Below are 17,063 nucleotides of genomic sequence, written 5' to 3'. Positions count from 1 at the left end.
AATTTTAAATGATGATAAAATGCTGAATGGATTGCATTCTGCTTTGTGTGCACGTGAAAATGAAAAACATTCCATTAACCTCAGAACCCAGTAATAAAAGATATGTAATGCAGGAAAGGCTCTGAAGTGACCTATAGTCAATTGTCCAAAATAATTAAGCCATTAACAGTCCATGGGGTCTCAAAAAGAGTCGGACATGACTTGGGGGCTAAACAACAACAAAAAGATTAAGCCTGGTTTTCATTTTCTTCATTTTGCTGACTTATATTTTCTTCTTTTTCTGTAATGACTGTTGAATGCTCATGAAAAGAGGAAAGGGTATTTTTCAAAGCCTGCCTAAGGGAAGTCTAAAAAGAAAGGGTGTTATATTTCTCAGGTGGCATTAGTGGTAAAGAATCTGCCTGCCAATGCAGGGGGCTTAAAAGATGAGGGTTGGATCCCTGGGTTGGGGAGATCCCCTGGAAGAGGTCAGGGCAACCCATTCCCGTATTCTTGCCTGGAGAATCCCATGGACAGAGGAGCCTGGTGGGCTACAGTCCATATGGTTGCAAAGAGTTGGACACAGTTGAAGTGACTGAACACACACACACACACACACACACACACATACACACACGTGGGGTCCACTTGGATGGACAAGCAAACCCCTGCAGTGGGCTGACCTGTGCTCAGATGCGAAAGAAAAGTTACAAGGCTTTGAGATTGGGGAACGGAAGGAGAGGGCTTCCCAGCCGGGCCACAGTACCCACCTGGGTCACAGAGGCACTTGTAGCTGGTGCCCACGCTGCGGCACGTGCCGTGGGCGCAGGGGCTGAGCGCACAGAAGTCCACGAGCTGCCCGCAGGCCGGGCCCGTGAAGCCCGCGCTGCAGCTGCAGCCGAAATGCAGCCCATCGGCGTAGCAGGTCCCGTTGTTCTGGCAGGGCGCCGAGGCGCACGGGTCCACCTTCTCCTCACAGGTGGAGCCCAGGTAGCCTGCAGAAAGATACAGAACGGCGGAGGGGTGAAAAGAGTCATCACATTCCGCTTAATCACCGAGAAACTCGGGCTGCTATTCGGAACTCTGCTTCCTTGTCAATTGATGAATACCGCACAGCCCAACCAGGCGGGTTTCCTTCGCTTTGGTAACCAAGGTACTTCCATTTTGGTGGAAATATAAAACGTATGATTGCTTAGGTGTACGGAGACACAGGGAGATAGATATATTGGGTTGGCTGAAGAGTTCAGTCAATGGGCAAACACCGTATGGGAAGCCCGAACGAACTTTTTGGCCAACCCGATATGTCTATGTATATACAAAGTAGAAACATGGCAAAAATAAATTAATGGTGATTGCTTTCAGGAAGCAGGGATTGGGATCAGATTTCATTTCTTATTTAATGCACATTGCTGGAGGAAGATATTCCTTACTTTAATAAATGAAGAATAAGCCTGTACATAAAACCTTAAATCCATATAAAACAGGAAATGTGAAAAATATCATTCTCCCACCTTTATTCCTTTGTTCTCACTCCTTTCTCTAGAATCACCCACTGTTAGTAGTTTCTTAAATATGTAATTTTTAACAATTTGGGCATTGCAATGGAAAAACAAACTGGGTTATCCACACAATGGAACACTATTATGCAACAAAGAGGAAATAAGTTTTCTGACGGGTGTGCCAACATCATTGTTGTTTAGTTGCTAAGTTCTGTTGGACTCTGCGACCCCACGGACTGTAGCCCACCAGGCTCCTCTGACCATGGGATTTCCTAGGCAAGAATTCTGGAGGGGGTTGCCATTTCCTTCTCCAGAGGATCTTCCCGATCCAGGGATTGAACCTGCATCTCCTGCATTGACAGGCAGAGTCTTTATCCCTGAGCCACCTGGGAAGCCCTGTGCCAACATGGATGAACCTAAAGGACATATGCTAAGTGAAAGAAGCTAAATACAAAAGACCATATGTTGTATAATCTCATTTATAAGGAATGTCCAGAAAAAATAAATCTACAGGTAAAATAGATCTCTATATAAAGTAGATGAGTAGTTGCCTGGGGCTGGGGAGGGAAGAGGGGTGACAGAAGACGGGCATGAGGGAGTCTATTGAGGTTGATGTAAATGTTCTAATGTTGAACTGCAGATTGTGGTAATAGCTGCACAACTCTGTATATTTACTAAAAAGCACTGAATTGTACTCTTAAAATGAATGAAATTTATGACACGTAAATTGTACCTCAATTAAGCTTTAACTTTTTTTCATTTTAAATGTATTTCTTATGCAGATGATTTTTATTTTGTGTGTTTCAGTATTTTTCAATTTAAAAAATTACATATCTTTCTATTATATAGCACAGGGAACATATTAAATATCTTGTAATGAACAACAACAGAATCTGAAAATATACAACTAAATCACTTTGCTGTACACCAGAAATTAACATTGTAAATCAACTCTACTTCAATTAAAAACATTTTTTAATTATACAGACATGTGTATGTGAATCTGTAGGTCTGTGTGTCCAAGTAGGTCTTTAACAATACTTGAGTAAAACCTATTCTTCTAATACTTTAAAAACTGTTTGGAAATAAAGTGAAGACTATTCACTTTTAGAAACAAATTTAAATAACTTTACTCATATAGAGTTTTTATTTCAATATTCTATTTCACTTTTCTTATCTAGATTTAAATTTATATTAACCATCTTCACACAGAATGCTCAGCAATATTGGCAATCTTTGTTGTTAAGGACACAGTGTATATATAAACCAAACAAAATTAGTTTCCACACTTTAAACCATCACTCATAAATTGGCAGTATCAACTTGAAATTTTTCTGTACAGAAATAGAAAATTCAAAAACCTTCCAGTGCTATTCAACATTTTATAAACTTCCCTGTAGCTTTTAAATTTTAAATATCATACTAAAAATGTACCAAACAATTGGTATTGATAACACTTGAATTCTCCAAAGAGCCCCTCTGAAGCCAAGGGTGGAATGTAACTCCATTCTTCGTGAGATACATTCCATTTTACTCTGAACAAAAAGAATATACTTAAATACGCATCATATGGAAAACTGAACAACAAAGGCAGTCCTGACCTCTCTCATTTTCTACCTCACCCCAAAAACAAGGCTGAAATTATTTTCTTCATCAAGTTGTTGTGGGTTCTAAAATGATATCAAAATTTCTAGAACAGTTTCCAGTCCAATGCTGAATGAATGAATAAAAAATGGTAATAATAACAGTCACAACTGACATCTACTAGTGGCTGAGATGTACCAGACACTTCTAAGCCTTCACATGCATTAATTCACCCTATTAACCCTGGGGTAATTGCATGATGCAAGAACGATTAATAGCCCTATTTTAAAAAGGAGAAAATGGTGACCCAGAAATGTGAAGTCTACAGGACTTGAGCTAGTGAGACAGACTAGACAAAGATTTTACAATAACATAACTCTGTCAAGTCAGAGACCAATTGATGGTGGAAGAACTGAAGAGTGAGCAGGGCCTAAGGACACAATGCAACAACAGTCAAAAATTCAAATGCCAGCAGGAGCCCACCAGACCATGTTGATGAAGGAAGTGGGCCAGTTATAAAGCAGTGGGGAATGGCAGGGACAGTGGCTAACTACAGAAGGCCTGGCCTTCCAAACGGTGTGGCCACGATCCCCCTGAAGCCAACTGCTGCCATTGGAATATTAGACCGTTTACCATACTTTCTGAATTTTCAAGGAATATTTGAAATCCAGATTCTTGTGTGAACCCTTACTATTTTACAATGTTGATAAGTCATTTCTCTGGGCCCTGTATATCTGGTTTCTCAATCTGACAAAATGTTAAGCACAGGCTTTGGAGTCAAAAGAAATTGGATTCAGAAACCATCTCTGCCCACTAAACTGTGGGACGGTGGGCAAGGACTTAATCACTCTCATCTGTTTCATGGAATGGAGACAGCAATGCCTATAGCATATGGTTTTTATGAAGCTTAAATGCAAAAACCTACACAAACATTTGGTATGGTGACTGATAAGTAGTGTTCAATAAGAAGCAGCTAAAATTATAATCCCCTTCATGGATCATAACCTCGTCGTGGCGAAGCGGCTTTGCATAATACAACGAAGCCATGAGTCGTGTCGTGCAGGGCCACCCAAGATGTACAGGTTATAGTGAAGAATTCTGACAAAACATGGTCCAATGGAGGAAGTAATGACAAACCTATCCAGTATTCTTGTCACGAGAACCCCATGAACAGGCAAAAAGATATGACACTGGAAGATGGGCCGCCCCCCCCCGCCCCAAGTCAGAAGGTGTCCAATATGCTACTGGAAGAGTGGAGGACAATCACTAACAGCTCCAGAAAGAATGAAGTGGCTGGGCTAGAGTGGAATCGATGCTCAGTTGTGGATGTGTCAGGTGATGACAAAATCCACAAAATCATGTGATTCCCAGGTTTTCCAGACTGGAGAACAATGTGGATGATATTGTTACCAACTGCAATGGGAAATACAGAAAGAGACTACCAAGGGAGGCTTATGATTCCCAGAGGAAGAAAAGACAGACAGATGGACAGATGGATGGATAGACAAAGGAATGGATAAATTTTAAGAAAAGAAAGTGAAAGTCGCGCAGTCATGTCCAACTCTTTGCGACCTCATGGACTATATAGTCCATGCAATTCTCCAGGCCAGAATACTGGAGTGGGTAGCCTTTCCCTACTCCAGGGATCTTCCCAACTCAGGGATCGAATCCCGTACTGCAGATGGATTCTTTACCAGTTGAGCCACAAGGAAAGCCCAAGAATACTGGAGTGGGTAGCTTATCCCTTCTCCAGGGATCTTCCTGACCCAGGAATGGAAACAGGGTCTCCTGCATTGCAGGTGGATTCTTCACCAACTGAGCTATGAGAAAACATCAGAAAAGTGAACATCAGAAGGAGAGTTGCCTGAAATGTCACTGAACCCTGTCTAGAAGCCAGGTGGGCTGGCCCAGACTAGCCCACTAGAGGACAGGAGACCCCATGGAGCAAAGCATCCAGCCCAGTGAAGCACCACTTAGCCAGCCTGTGGCCCTCTGAAATCCAGCCCGAACTGCCAACCCCACAGTCATCATGAGCTAAATCAATAGCTATTGTGTTAACCACTAGGTTTTGAGGTGGTTTGTTATGCCACAAAAGCTGATTGACACAATGGAACAGGAGACCCAGCACTGTATCTAAATAGGATCTAAATAGGAATGTAGGCCCGAGAGAGGCCTTTGTTTTGTTTGCTTTATGTAAAAAGACTTAAAAGATGATTGAGGGACTTCCCTGGTGGTCCAGTGGTTGAGACTTTGCCTTCCAATACAGGGAGTGCCAGTTTGATCCCTAGTCAGGGAGATATGATCCCATGTGCCTCTTGGCCAGAAAACCAAAACATAAAACAGAAACAATAGTGTAAAAAATTCAGTAAAGACTTTAAAATAGTCCACATTGAAAAAAATCTTTTTTTAAAAAGGAGGAATTGATTATGTACTAGAAAAAAATTTAACTAAAGAGAGGATCAATAAATGTTTGTTGAATTGAATATCTAAAAGACTCACTGCTATTGAATCAGGAATCCTGCATTTTATTATTATTAATAAATAATAATTTTTTTTCCTTTTTCTTACCAATTCAAGAAAATATAAAAACAAGATGAGAATGCATAATGTTTTATACTTTCAGAGAATCTTAATATACCTCAGGGAATATTGAAGACAGAAGACCCCTTTAACATATTATCCTAGTCTGAAAAAAGATAACGTAATCTAAAATGTCATTCTGTTATAAAGGATGATGACAAAGCAAAAATGAATTCAAGCTGTATCTCAGTACACTTTATGGAAATGCATGTGATTTAGAGCAATTATGGCATAATTTTCCTGGCTTCAGTTCAGTTCAGTCACTCAGTCGTGTCTGACTCTTTGCGACCCCATGAACCGCAGCACACCAGGCCTCCCTGTCCATCACCAACTCCCGGAGCCTGCTCAAACCCATGTCCATTGTGTCGGTGATGCCATCCAACCATCTCATCCTCTGTTGGCCCCTTCTCCTCCTGCCCTCAATCTTTCCCAGCATCAGGGTCTTTTCAAATGAGTCAGCTCTCCTCATCAGGCGGCCAAAGTATTCGAGTTTCAGCTTCAACATCAATCCTTCCAATGAACACCCAGGACTAATCTCCTTTAGGATGGACTGGTTGGCTCTCCTTGCAGTCCAAGGGACTCTCAAGAGTCTTCTCCAACACCACAGTTCAAAAGCATCAATTCTTCAGCCCTCAGCTTTCTTTATAGTCCAACTCTCACATCCATACATGACCACTGGAAAAACCATAGCCTTGACTAGATGGACCTCTGTTGGCAAAGTAATGTCTCTGCTTTTTAATATGCTGTCTAGGTTGGTCATAACTTTCCTTCCAAGGAGCAAGCGTCTTTTAATTTCATGGCTGCAGTCACCATCTGCAGTGATTTTGGAGCCCCCAAAAATAAAGTGAGCCTATGTTTCCACTGTTTCCCCATCTATTTGCCATGAAGTGATGGGACTGGATCCTTGCAAGATCATTAGTGAACACTATATGCTAAGTCGCTTCAGTCGTGCCTGACTCTTTGCGACCTCATGGGCTGTGGCCCACCAGGCTCCCCTTACCATGGGATTGTCCAGGCAAGAATACTGGAGTGGGTTGCCATTTCCTCCTCCAGGCAATCTTCCCAACCCAGGATCCTCTCTTATGTCTCATATATTGGCAGGCGAGTTATTTACCATTAGTGCCACCTGGGAAATCCAATGAACATTGGAAAAGGAAATGATTCACAGATTATGTGCTGAGCCAGTTTTCAAAATGCTATTTGTTATGGGCCAAATGTTTATGTCCCCTCAAAATTAATATACTGAAGCCTTATCCCCACAATGTGATGACATGAGGAGGTGGGGCCTTGGAAAATCATTAGGATTAGATAAGGGTGGAGCCCCCATAATGGGATTAGGGGCCCTGTAACAAGAGGAAGGTGTAATCACCCTTATGGCAGAAAGCAAAGAAGAACTAAAGAGCCTCTTGATGAAAGTGAGAGAGGAAAGTGAAAAAGCTGGCTTAAAACTCAACATTCAGAAAACTGATATCATGGGATCCAGTTCCATCACTTCACAGCAAATAGATGGGGAAACAATGGAAACAGTGAGAGACTTTATTTTCTTGGGCTCCAAAATCACTGCAGATGGTGACTGCTGCCATGAAATTAAAAGATGCTTGCTCCTTGGAAGGAAAGCTATGACCAACCTAGACAGCATATTAAAAAGCAGAGACATTACTTTGTCAGCAAACATCCATCTAGTCAAAGCTATGGTTTCTCCAGCAGTTATGTATGGATGTGAGAGTTGGACTATAAAGAAAGCTGAGGGCTGAAGAATTGATGTTTTTGAACTGTGGTGTTGGAGAAGACTCTTGAGAGTCCCTTGGACTGCAAGGAGAGCCAACCAGTCAGTCCTAAAGGAGATCAGTCCTGAATATTCATTGGAAGGATGGATGCTGAAGCTGAAACTCCCATACTTTGGCCATCTAATGTGAAGAACTGACTTATTGGAAAAGTCCCTGATGTTGGGTAAGATTGAAGGTGGGAGGAGAAGGGGATGACAAGGATGAGATGGTTGGATGGCATCACCAACTCAAAGGACGTGAGTTTGAGTAAGCTCTGGGAGTTGGTGATGGCCAGGGAAGCCTGGAGTGCTGCAGTCCGTGGGGTCGCAAAGAGTTGGACATGACTGACTGACTGAACAAGAAGAAGAGAAAGACACACCAGAGTTTTCTCTGTCATGTGAGGATGTAGCAAAGAGGCAGCCATCTGCAAACGAGGAACAGAGCCCTCACTAGAACCTGACCCTGCTGGCATCCTCATCTCAGACTTTTTCATAACACAAAGAATTCAGAGCTGAGAAGCCAAAGCTTGAATCTTACTTGTGTGTGATCATGGTCATGAATTGGAAGGCTTGATATTATTAATATGCAAACTGATTCACTGCAATTACCAATCAAAATCTCAGATGGCTTTTTTTGAACAAATTAACAAGGTGACTCTATAATTTATATCAACAAATGAGGGACTTAATACCTAAAAAATATTGAAAAAAAGGACAAATTTGGAGGATTTACACTAGCCTACTTCAAAACTTAGTTTAAAGCTACATTAATTAAATCATGATTATTGGGTGTCTACTATTTGCAATTCAATAAATCAAATTCTGGTTGATAAACCATATCAGCACAATCAAATAACTAGTTCTTGCATGTCTTAGTGTCTTAATTTGTTAAGAATGGAGATTATAGAAGAGATTACAGCTGTATATATCAATTAGTTATAGTTGTGCTAGCAGACAGAAAGAGACAAATTCTGGTGTTAACAGTAATAGCAAATACCGAGTTCTTTTTTTTTTCCTGAGTTCTTATTATGTATCAGACACTGTGCTAAGCAATTGATATCTATCTTTTATTTATTACAACCACTAGCTCAATTAGGGTCTACCATTCAGTTCAGTTCAGTTCAGTTGCTCAGTCGTGTCCGACTCTTTGCGACCCCATGAATCGCAGCATGCCATTATGGGGTTGCAAAAAGCCAGGCACAACTGAGCAACTGAACTGAACTGATTATCCACTTTTATAGAAAAAGGCCTAGAGACTTGATATTAGGGAACTAGTCCCCCATGGACACTCAGTAAGTAGGAAAAGCAAGGTTCAGACTAAGGTCTACCTATAACCACATCTGTGCTCTTAAGCCCCATGTTAGGCTTCCTCACATAAGGGTTTGCAAGAAAATACTTGAAAAGTTGAAGGTGCTATGCTAGCATATGGAATTAAGAGTCATATTAGACCCGTCAGTGTCCTGAAGTCTTAAATTTAAAACAGCTTTAGAAAACAGAAATTACTTGGCAATGATGAATTTTGAACTTTTGAACTCAGGGTATTCGAAATGTCCCAAGCCTGACTAGTTCTCAGTATTTCCAATATCACATGCAAGATGTTTTTTAAAATATAAAAATAAAACTTGAATCCTAAGGACTAAACTTATTGCATACCACCTTACCTACCAACTCCTTATAAAATTAGAAGTCATCTTTATATTCATCCAAATATTTAAAAAATCATCCAAATATCAAATTTAGAGCCATGATGCCAACCAACACAAGCCTGACCTTCCAATGTGTTGATCAAAGCCAGATGTTAGCTAGTTTATGGTTCTTGCCACACTGCATTTTACAGGGGCATTAATGTATAACTTTTTAAAATTTTGAATCAAAACTGGCTTGGAAACATGATGCTGATCAGAGAAAGCCTGAATATTGCATCAAAATTTAAGCTGCACCCCAGATAAGAAGCACTGCGCATTCAATATCTACATATAAAAATATAAGTACCTTTGGAAGTGGTCCCAAACTCAGATATGGCAGAATATGAACTGATTTCTCTGTATAAAAATATGGAAGTCAGTGACCAAAAGCTACACCATACAGGTGTAAAATGAAGCTCTGCACTGAATTTCCAGAACGCAGGGCAGTTCTGAGAGCGCTGGTAGAAAGATGCTTTACACCACATGGTAGAAATGGCCTTGGATCATCTGAAGCTGAAACTCAGCCAGGATATATTTAATCTTTCCAAGAACAATTCTAAAAATGGACCAAAATTCTCATTCACTCTATTTTCTCCTCTGCCTCTCCCTCCATCCTCTTTCTCTTTACACATACACACAGACACAGAAAGAGCTTTAAACTCTATCTCCAATAGTAGGAGCTTTTCTGCATTTTCCTGTCCCTGAGTATTGTTACGTTCTAAAAGTAATTACTTTAGAGAGCTTTTGGGAAAGCTTCTCTTTTTATCAGTATAACTCTTGAAGAACTTTGGTCAGCCTATCAATCATCTCTTAAGGTAAATGATTCTGAAAATTCCTCTTGCAGAATATGCAAACCAAATCAGTTATGGTGGCAAAGGCAAGAATGTTGGAAAACAAAATTTAACATTCTTGGGTTCAACTACCTTCCTGGACACATTCAAACTCCAAAATGTGAAGAACTCTTTATGGAACAAGTGAAATACAGCTTGGTGAAATATTGCAACATAAGTAATAAAAATAATAATAGTAATGTCTCTGAAGTCACTAAAAGGTCAGTAAGTTACTATAACAGAGGGATAATATGTAAGTCCTAACTGGATGCTAACAAACTAGTACATCTGGATTTTCAATCCTACTTGAAGAGTAGAAAATGAAAGGTTATTTGATAATGTGAACCAAAAGGTGCAGAGAGAATGACAAAGATGGTGATATTTCTTATTTGGAATAGTTTATTTCAAGCCATATGAACCTCCAGTGACGGACATCAGGAAATGTTGGAAGGAAAATGCAATAGCTCCAGAGAAAAACCTCTATTTCAAACACATGGAAGCAACATCAGCAGCCAAGAGATTTAAAACAGCCTATTGCAGCAAGAAGAAAATTCAGAAAAGGATGGAAGATTTAAGGAGAAAGACAGAAAATAAAACGGAACTGCCAAAGAAATCTAACAAATGAGGGGCTAATACAAAAACAACAACAACAACTATGATTTAGATAATGGACTGTTGCTTCAAATTTTGTACTTGAGGCAATATTTATATGCATATGCCCGCTCAACATTTACTATATAAATAAAAAATCAACATCCTTGAGATATACACATTATAGAAATCAGATATTTAAGACCAAAAGAAAACATTTCTGGAAGATTTTAAACTACAAAACAATAAAGTCACTCTAATCTAGAAAGCTATCAAGATGTCAGAAGTTTCTGCAATATTAACAAGAAGAATATGGATACAGCAATACTGGCATTTTCACTGACAGTGTAAAGATAATTTACATATAAGAAATGCTGTGCATAGGCATTTAAAACTTAACTCATAATTTCACTGTCTGGGCAGATGGTTCAAGTCAGAAACCTGGGAATCACACCTGATGCTTTTTCTATATTAATCCCCATATTGAATCAATCAGTGGTTATTAATTTTAGCTCTCAAATACGTTAGGAACCTGAACATTTTGTTTCATCTGCGCTTCTACCATCCTAGCCAAAGTTACAATTATTTCTCTCCTCATCTGTTACAACAGTTCCCTTTGATGAGATTCCCTGTTCATCTCTCCCCATCACCAATTCTCCAAAGAGCAATGAGCATTATTTACTCAGAATGTACATATTATCATGGCTTCCAATTACTGTTAGAATACAATTGGACCTCACCTCCATAAGCATCAAGTCCTGCAAGGTAGGACTCAGCTGACCACTCTGGTCCCTCTCTCTAGAAGCCAGCACACTGGCCTCCTTCGGTTCCCAAAAAGACCACGTACAGCCTTGCAACATGCCATCTCTGGGGCCTGGACATTGCTGGTCTCCCATCTGCCTCACAGTTGGTTCCTTCTGAGGTTTGGGTTCTCAGCTTCAAAGTGAGACAGACGGGTCTTCTCTGATCATCCTAGTCTAGATATCCCTTCCTTATTCTGTATCACTGTGGCCTGCTCACCACCTTCATAGGACCTCCTTGAATCTGTGTATTCCCGGACTATGATCTGTCTCCCATGGACTTTCTGGACGTTGAGTCGTGCTGACTGCACTCACCCTCGAGCCCCAGCACCCAGCATGGTGGCCACTGTGTGAATATCTGTGCCATAAACGGGCAGACGAATGAATGGATGAATGACAGAGGACATACTCTAACAGACATTATACATTAGGGTAGTTAGCAAAACAGGATTGATAACAATGTTTTAGGTTTGGGGAGTTATGGTAAGGAAACATGAAAAAGATGATTGGTTATTCCCTTTTTAATGATAGGGGTATAAGTGAATTATCGCTGAATCAAGCTGAAGGGAGACGGGGTAGTTCATCTAAGTGCCTTGATGAGCAGCAAAGGGAAGCAAGGACAAAGAAGCGCTTGGACTCTCAAAAATGTATCCTTTAATTGAAGCGACCAGGAGGGCATACCTGGGATGCTGCAGGAACAACTTGAGGTCTTTTTTTTTCTTTCTGCAAACATTTTACTGAACAATTCCAGTGTATCGAGGGGTTGGAGGGACTGGCCCAGGCTGTCAACATGGGGTCAGTGTGTGTAGCCCAGGCTCTAGAATGGCAGAGATTCCAAAGAAAGGATTATTGCGAGGGTGCGGCAGGCCAGGAAAACCTCCTGGGAGAGTTGGGTTTTGTGCTGGGCTTCAAAGAAAAGCCCAAGTCTTGGCTGGGCGGAGGAGGACAAGGAATGATATTAGAACCAGAGAAGAGGTTTTGGCTGATGTTTGTAGAAAACTTAATTGAGACCACATTTGTTCTGGTTCTCAAAAAGCAGACAGTTATGTAAGATAAAGAGGAAGAGGGAGGAATATCTAGGAAAAGCAATTACAAAGCCATCAGACGTAAAAGGCCCACAGCGATTACATATAAAATGTGACTTTTCATTTTTAAGAAAATCCATTTGAGAGAGTAAAAACCACCTTAAGGACTTTCTCTATAGGAGAACAGAAAGACAAATTTAGATCTAAGACAGGAAAATGAAAAATAATTAGGAAATAGTCAGAGGCATCTTAAATCAACTTTTCACCAGTTTAGCCTAAAAAAGAGACGGCAGAAGAGATGAAACTTATTTAAAGTAGATGAATTATATGAGCAAAAATAATTGGCCATTAACAAAGGAAATTTAGAGGTTTAGTCAGAATGCTCTATGATTTCCTTTGGGCATTCATTTATCGAATCTGTACTAATTGAGATCAATCATGTGCCAGGCACTGTTCAAGATCTTATATTCTGGTGAGGAAAACAAGTAGAAAGACAAGCAAATAGACATCTGATACATACTACGGAAGCAGGTAAAGGGCAGAGAATAATGGGGGGAGGAGGGGGGGTGTCTTAAATAGTGTGGTCAGTGAGACCTAAATGATCAGGGGGCATGAGCATTCTTCAAGCCAGGAGGAAGGGTTCCCGCAGATGCAAATGTCCAAAGATCATTGTGTCCAGAGGTGAATGGTGCCCCCGGAGGACAATTCTCAAGTAACTGTTGCATTTTAAGGGCTTCCCTGATAGCTCAGTTGGTAAAGAATCCGCCTGCAATGCAGGAGACCCCAGTTTGATTCCTGGGTCTGGAACAGCTGCTGCAGGAGTGATAGGCTACCCACTCCAGAATTCTTGGACTTCCCTCATGGCTCAGCTGGTAAAGAATCTGCTTGTCTGCCTGCAAGGTGGAAGACCTGGGTTCAATCCCTGGGTTGGGAACATCCCTTGGAGAAGGGAAAGGCTACCCACTCCAGTATTCTGGCCTGGAGAGTTTCATGGACTATATAGGCCACGGGGTCACAAAGAGTCGGACACAACTGAGCGACTTTCGCTTTCACTTTCACTTTCAAGAACAACAAGTCACCGGCAAAGAGAGTAGCAAGATGCTGGGGAGGCAGCCAGAGATGTGTGAGCCCTGGACCACATTTCTGATGGGAAATCACCTGAGGTTTGAGGGGCACAGGCTGAAAACAGGGGCTTTTCATTTCAGAAGGATTACGTTGGCTATTGTGTGGAAAATGGACTGCAGAAGTTCAGAATGAATCACAAAGAGAAGCCAGGAGCTTCCACAGGATTTCAGACAGAACTGGAACCTAGAGTGACTTCCCTGGAAGCCCAGTGGTTAAGAGTTTGCATTCCAATGCAAGGGATGCAAGTTCAATCCCTGACAGGGGAACTAAGATCCCACATGCTTTGGTATGGTCAAAAGATATTTTTTTTAAAAAGCCAACATACAACTGGAACCTGGAAAAACCCAAGAGGCTAGGAATGTTGGACAAATGACAGAATCATTCTCTCTGACATGAGAAAGAGGAAAATTTCCCTATAAGTCAGAGGATTGCCTTCCATAGATAAGAAGGATCTTGATGTCTCAGTTTATAGAAATTCTAAGGTTGGAGAAAAATGGGAAAAAAGTCAAAGACAGGAACTAAGAAATGAGAAATGGAATGAAAATATAGGTCCTTAAATGCCTACCATATAGTACCCAGCAAGTTCACAAGACAGGTGTTATCTCATACACAGTATGAAACTGAGACCCAGAAGGGTTAAGTAACTTGACTAAGTTCAGTTCAGTTCAGTCGCTCAGTCGTGTCCGACTCTTTGCAACCCCATGAACTGCAGCATGCCAGGCCTCCCTGTCCATCACCAACTCCAGGAGTCTACCCAAACCCATGTCCATTGAGTTGGTGATGCCATCCAGCCATCTCATCCTCTGTCGTCCCCTTCTCCTCCTGCCCTCAATCTTTCCCAGCATCAGGGTCTTTTCAAATGAGTCAGTTCTTCGTATCAGGTGGCCAAAGTATTGGAGTTTCAGCTTCAGCATCAGTCCTTCCAATGAACACCCAGGACTGATCTCCTTTAGGATGGACTGGTTGGATCTCTTTGCAGTCCAAGGGACTCTCAAGGGTCTTCTCCAACACCATAGTTCAAAGCATCGCTACTTCAGCACTCAGCTTCCTTTATAGTCCAACTCTCACATCCATACATGACTACTGGAAAAACCATAGCCTTGACTAGACGAACCTTTGTTGACAAAGTAATGTCTCTGCCTTTTTATGCTCTCTAGGTTGGTCATAACTTTCCTTCCAAGGAGTAACCAAAGCCATCCAATAATTGACAGAAGTGAAATCCAACACAAATCTGTCTCTCTCCAAGGACCTATGAATTTCTAGCCCCAGTTTCTTGATCTTTTTTTGCTTTAATAACACTTATTTTCATGAATTTTAAATAGGCTGGTGAGTGGAAATGCCTAATTTCCACTTCCATACAAAGAACATCAAAGGGGTGCTAGACCCTGTTGCCAGGTTTGACAGTGTCAAGATCATACCAGACCCAGGGTTATTATTATCCCCTTTCTTGTGAATGTCAGGGCTCCTGTTGACAAAGAAGGTTTTACAGAAACTTTCTTGGACTGCTCCAAGAAATTAATCCCTGAGGGAACTCTGCAGCTCTGCTCTTCAAGCAAGTGGCTCTCAACCCTGGCGGCACTGGAGCCACCTGGAGAGTTTTTAAAAATCCAGCACCTGGTTCCCAGCTTGTAATTGGCTGAGGTGTGGCCTGTCATCAGGATTTTATAAGGAGGGTCCAGCTTTCCTTTATACAGTTTTTTCTCTGATGGTAGACACAGTGTTTCTATTTAGTCCTGAGGAAGAAAATACATGAACTATTACAAGTTTCAACTGGCTTCCCAGGTGGCACTAGTGGTTAAAAAAAAAAAAAAAAACTCGTCTGCCAATGCAGGAGACATAAGAGATGTGGGTTTGATCCCTGGGTTGGGAAGATCCCCTGGAGGAGGGCAAGGCAACACACTCCAGTATTCTTGCCTGGAGAATCCCATGGACAGAGGAGCCTAGTGGGCTACAGTCTATGGGGTCACAAAGATAATAGTTTCATAATTGTCTTTTTTCTCCCACCCAAGACAGATTTCATCTTTGCACAGGGTATGATAGGAGTCTACTGCTACAATGTTTATTTACTACTTTTAATCCCCTGAAATTCATTGTCCTTTATTTTGACAAGTGTGTGCCAATTTTCCTCTTTTCATAAACCAACATGCCTCTTTCCTCAGATCTTACACTTTGATGGAATGGACCCCAAATGCCAGATCCAAGGGTGATCTTGTATCTAAAGTCTGGCCAGCCAAAGCATTCCATACTACAGCCACAATGGTTCAGGGGTAGGCAAATGTCTCAATTCAGAACAATCCCAAGTCAGTCTCGTGGCTCTTGATTTATTGGGAGAAGACAGACTCTGCCCATTCATGTTGACAGTGGGCCCAATATAAATAAGACTGTTGGTGAGATAAAAAAAAAAAAAAAAAAACCTCAGGCTTATTGATATTGAAGCCCTGGATCAAGCCATGCCTGAATTCATCCTGAATATTTATAACATGAGCCAATATTCTTCTTTGTTTTTGCTAGCCTATTTGAGTGGGATTGTTCATTACTTTAAAATCAAGACTTTTAATGGATTCAGAGATGCTCTAAAAATTGTCTTGTATGGATGACAAAAGGCTACCAACTAACCTAGCTAATCCTCCTACTAAACATATAATAATAATTAAAAATCATAAATGTATGATAAGAGTAAGGAGAATGAAAGACATACGCAGAAGAACAGCTGAGGAAATGAGGTAGAACAAGAAAAGCTTTCACAAGCATCTCTAAGAGATAGATATAATTTAGACCCTTGCAGAATTTTCAAAGACTTCAAATAAAAGATAAGGATTGCTTGGATTTTTTTTTAATTGATTGGAATATCTTTAACTACGTCACACCTCTTTACCTGGACCACAAGGTTTCCAGGTTTGTAAAAGTTAAATACAACTTTTAAGCCCTTTTAAATGGTAGTCCTAATCCCAGGAGTTTGACCCATGGAAACAGATGATGTGTATGAGATATTGTCTGTGACATGATAAAACACAGCAAAAAATAAAAAATGAATAAATCTCCCATTGGCAGACTCCATTTTCTCAGGGATCCTTAAAATTTGGCATTCCTCATTCTGTCCTGGCCCCTCTTCTCTTCCAGGCCACGTTCTTGCATGGGGGCTAGGGGAGGGGGTGTCTTATGTATACCCATGGCTGAAAATTAGGACCTATAAGCAGAAACTTCCCAAAGGGACCTTTCCAGCCCAGTTCTCTCCCCATGCTCAGCATCATTTTTTTCATTTGACAATTCCACAATCCCCTCTGACTATTCCATGGGCTCCTTGTGTTCATGTCTCACCCTCCCCTCTCATCAAAGCTGCTCATCACCCAAGCACACCTCCATACAAGAAGGCGCCTAAAGCCTATGAAAGCTCTGCTTGCTCTGCCCAGCCCTCCTCCCCCTCCTCTTACGGCCCGCCCATCCATGTCCCTGTGTCTCCTAAGCACCGCACAGCTCACTTAACTTACGACAACAGAGTCCTAATAGGTTTCTCTGATTTTCTTCCTCCTCCAGGCCCTTCCTTCCCCTTCAGCCACCACGGTGGTGGTAGTTTAATCACTAAGTTGTATATGACTCTTT

General features: G+C 41.2%; 1 protein-coding gene across 1 annotated transcript in view; it reads right to left on the bottom strand.

Annotated features, from left to right (window-relative positions):
* The window catches only part of DNER (delta/notch like EGF repeat containing), a 382,981-nt gene that overhangs the window by 95,518 nt on the left and 270,400 nt on the right, over nt 1-17,063 (bottom strand). The window contains exon 8 of the mRNA XM_061147964.1: nt 750-974. Within this exon, the coding sequence (XP_061003947.1) occupies nt 750-974 (225 nt within the window). The remainder of the gene's footprint in view (nt 1-749; nt 975-17,063) is intronic.

Source organism: Dama dama, chromosome 8 (assembly GCF_033118175.1).
Source record: "Dama dama isolate Ldn47 chromosome 8, ASM3311817v1, whole genome shotgun sequence".
NCBI lineage: Eukaryota > Metazoa > Chordata > Mammalia > Artiodactyla > Cervidae > Dama > Dama dama.
Note: the sequence above shows the minus strand (reverse complement) of the source record. Positions and strands in the feature narration are given on the sequence as shown.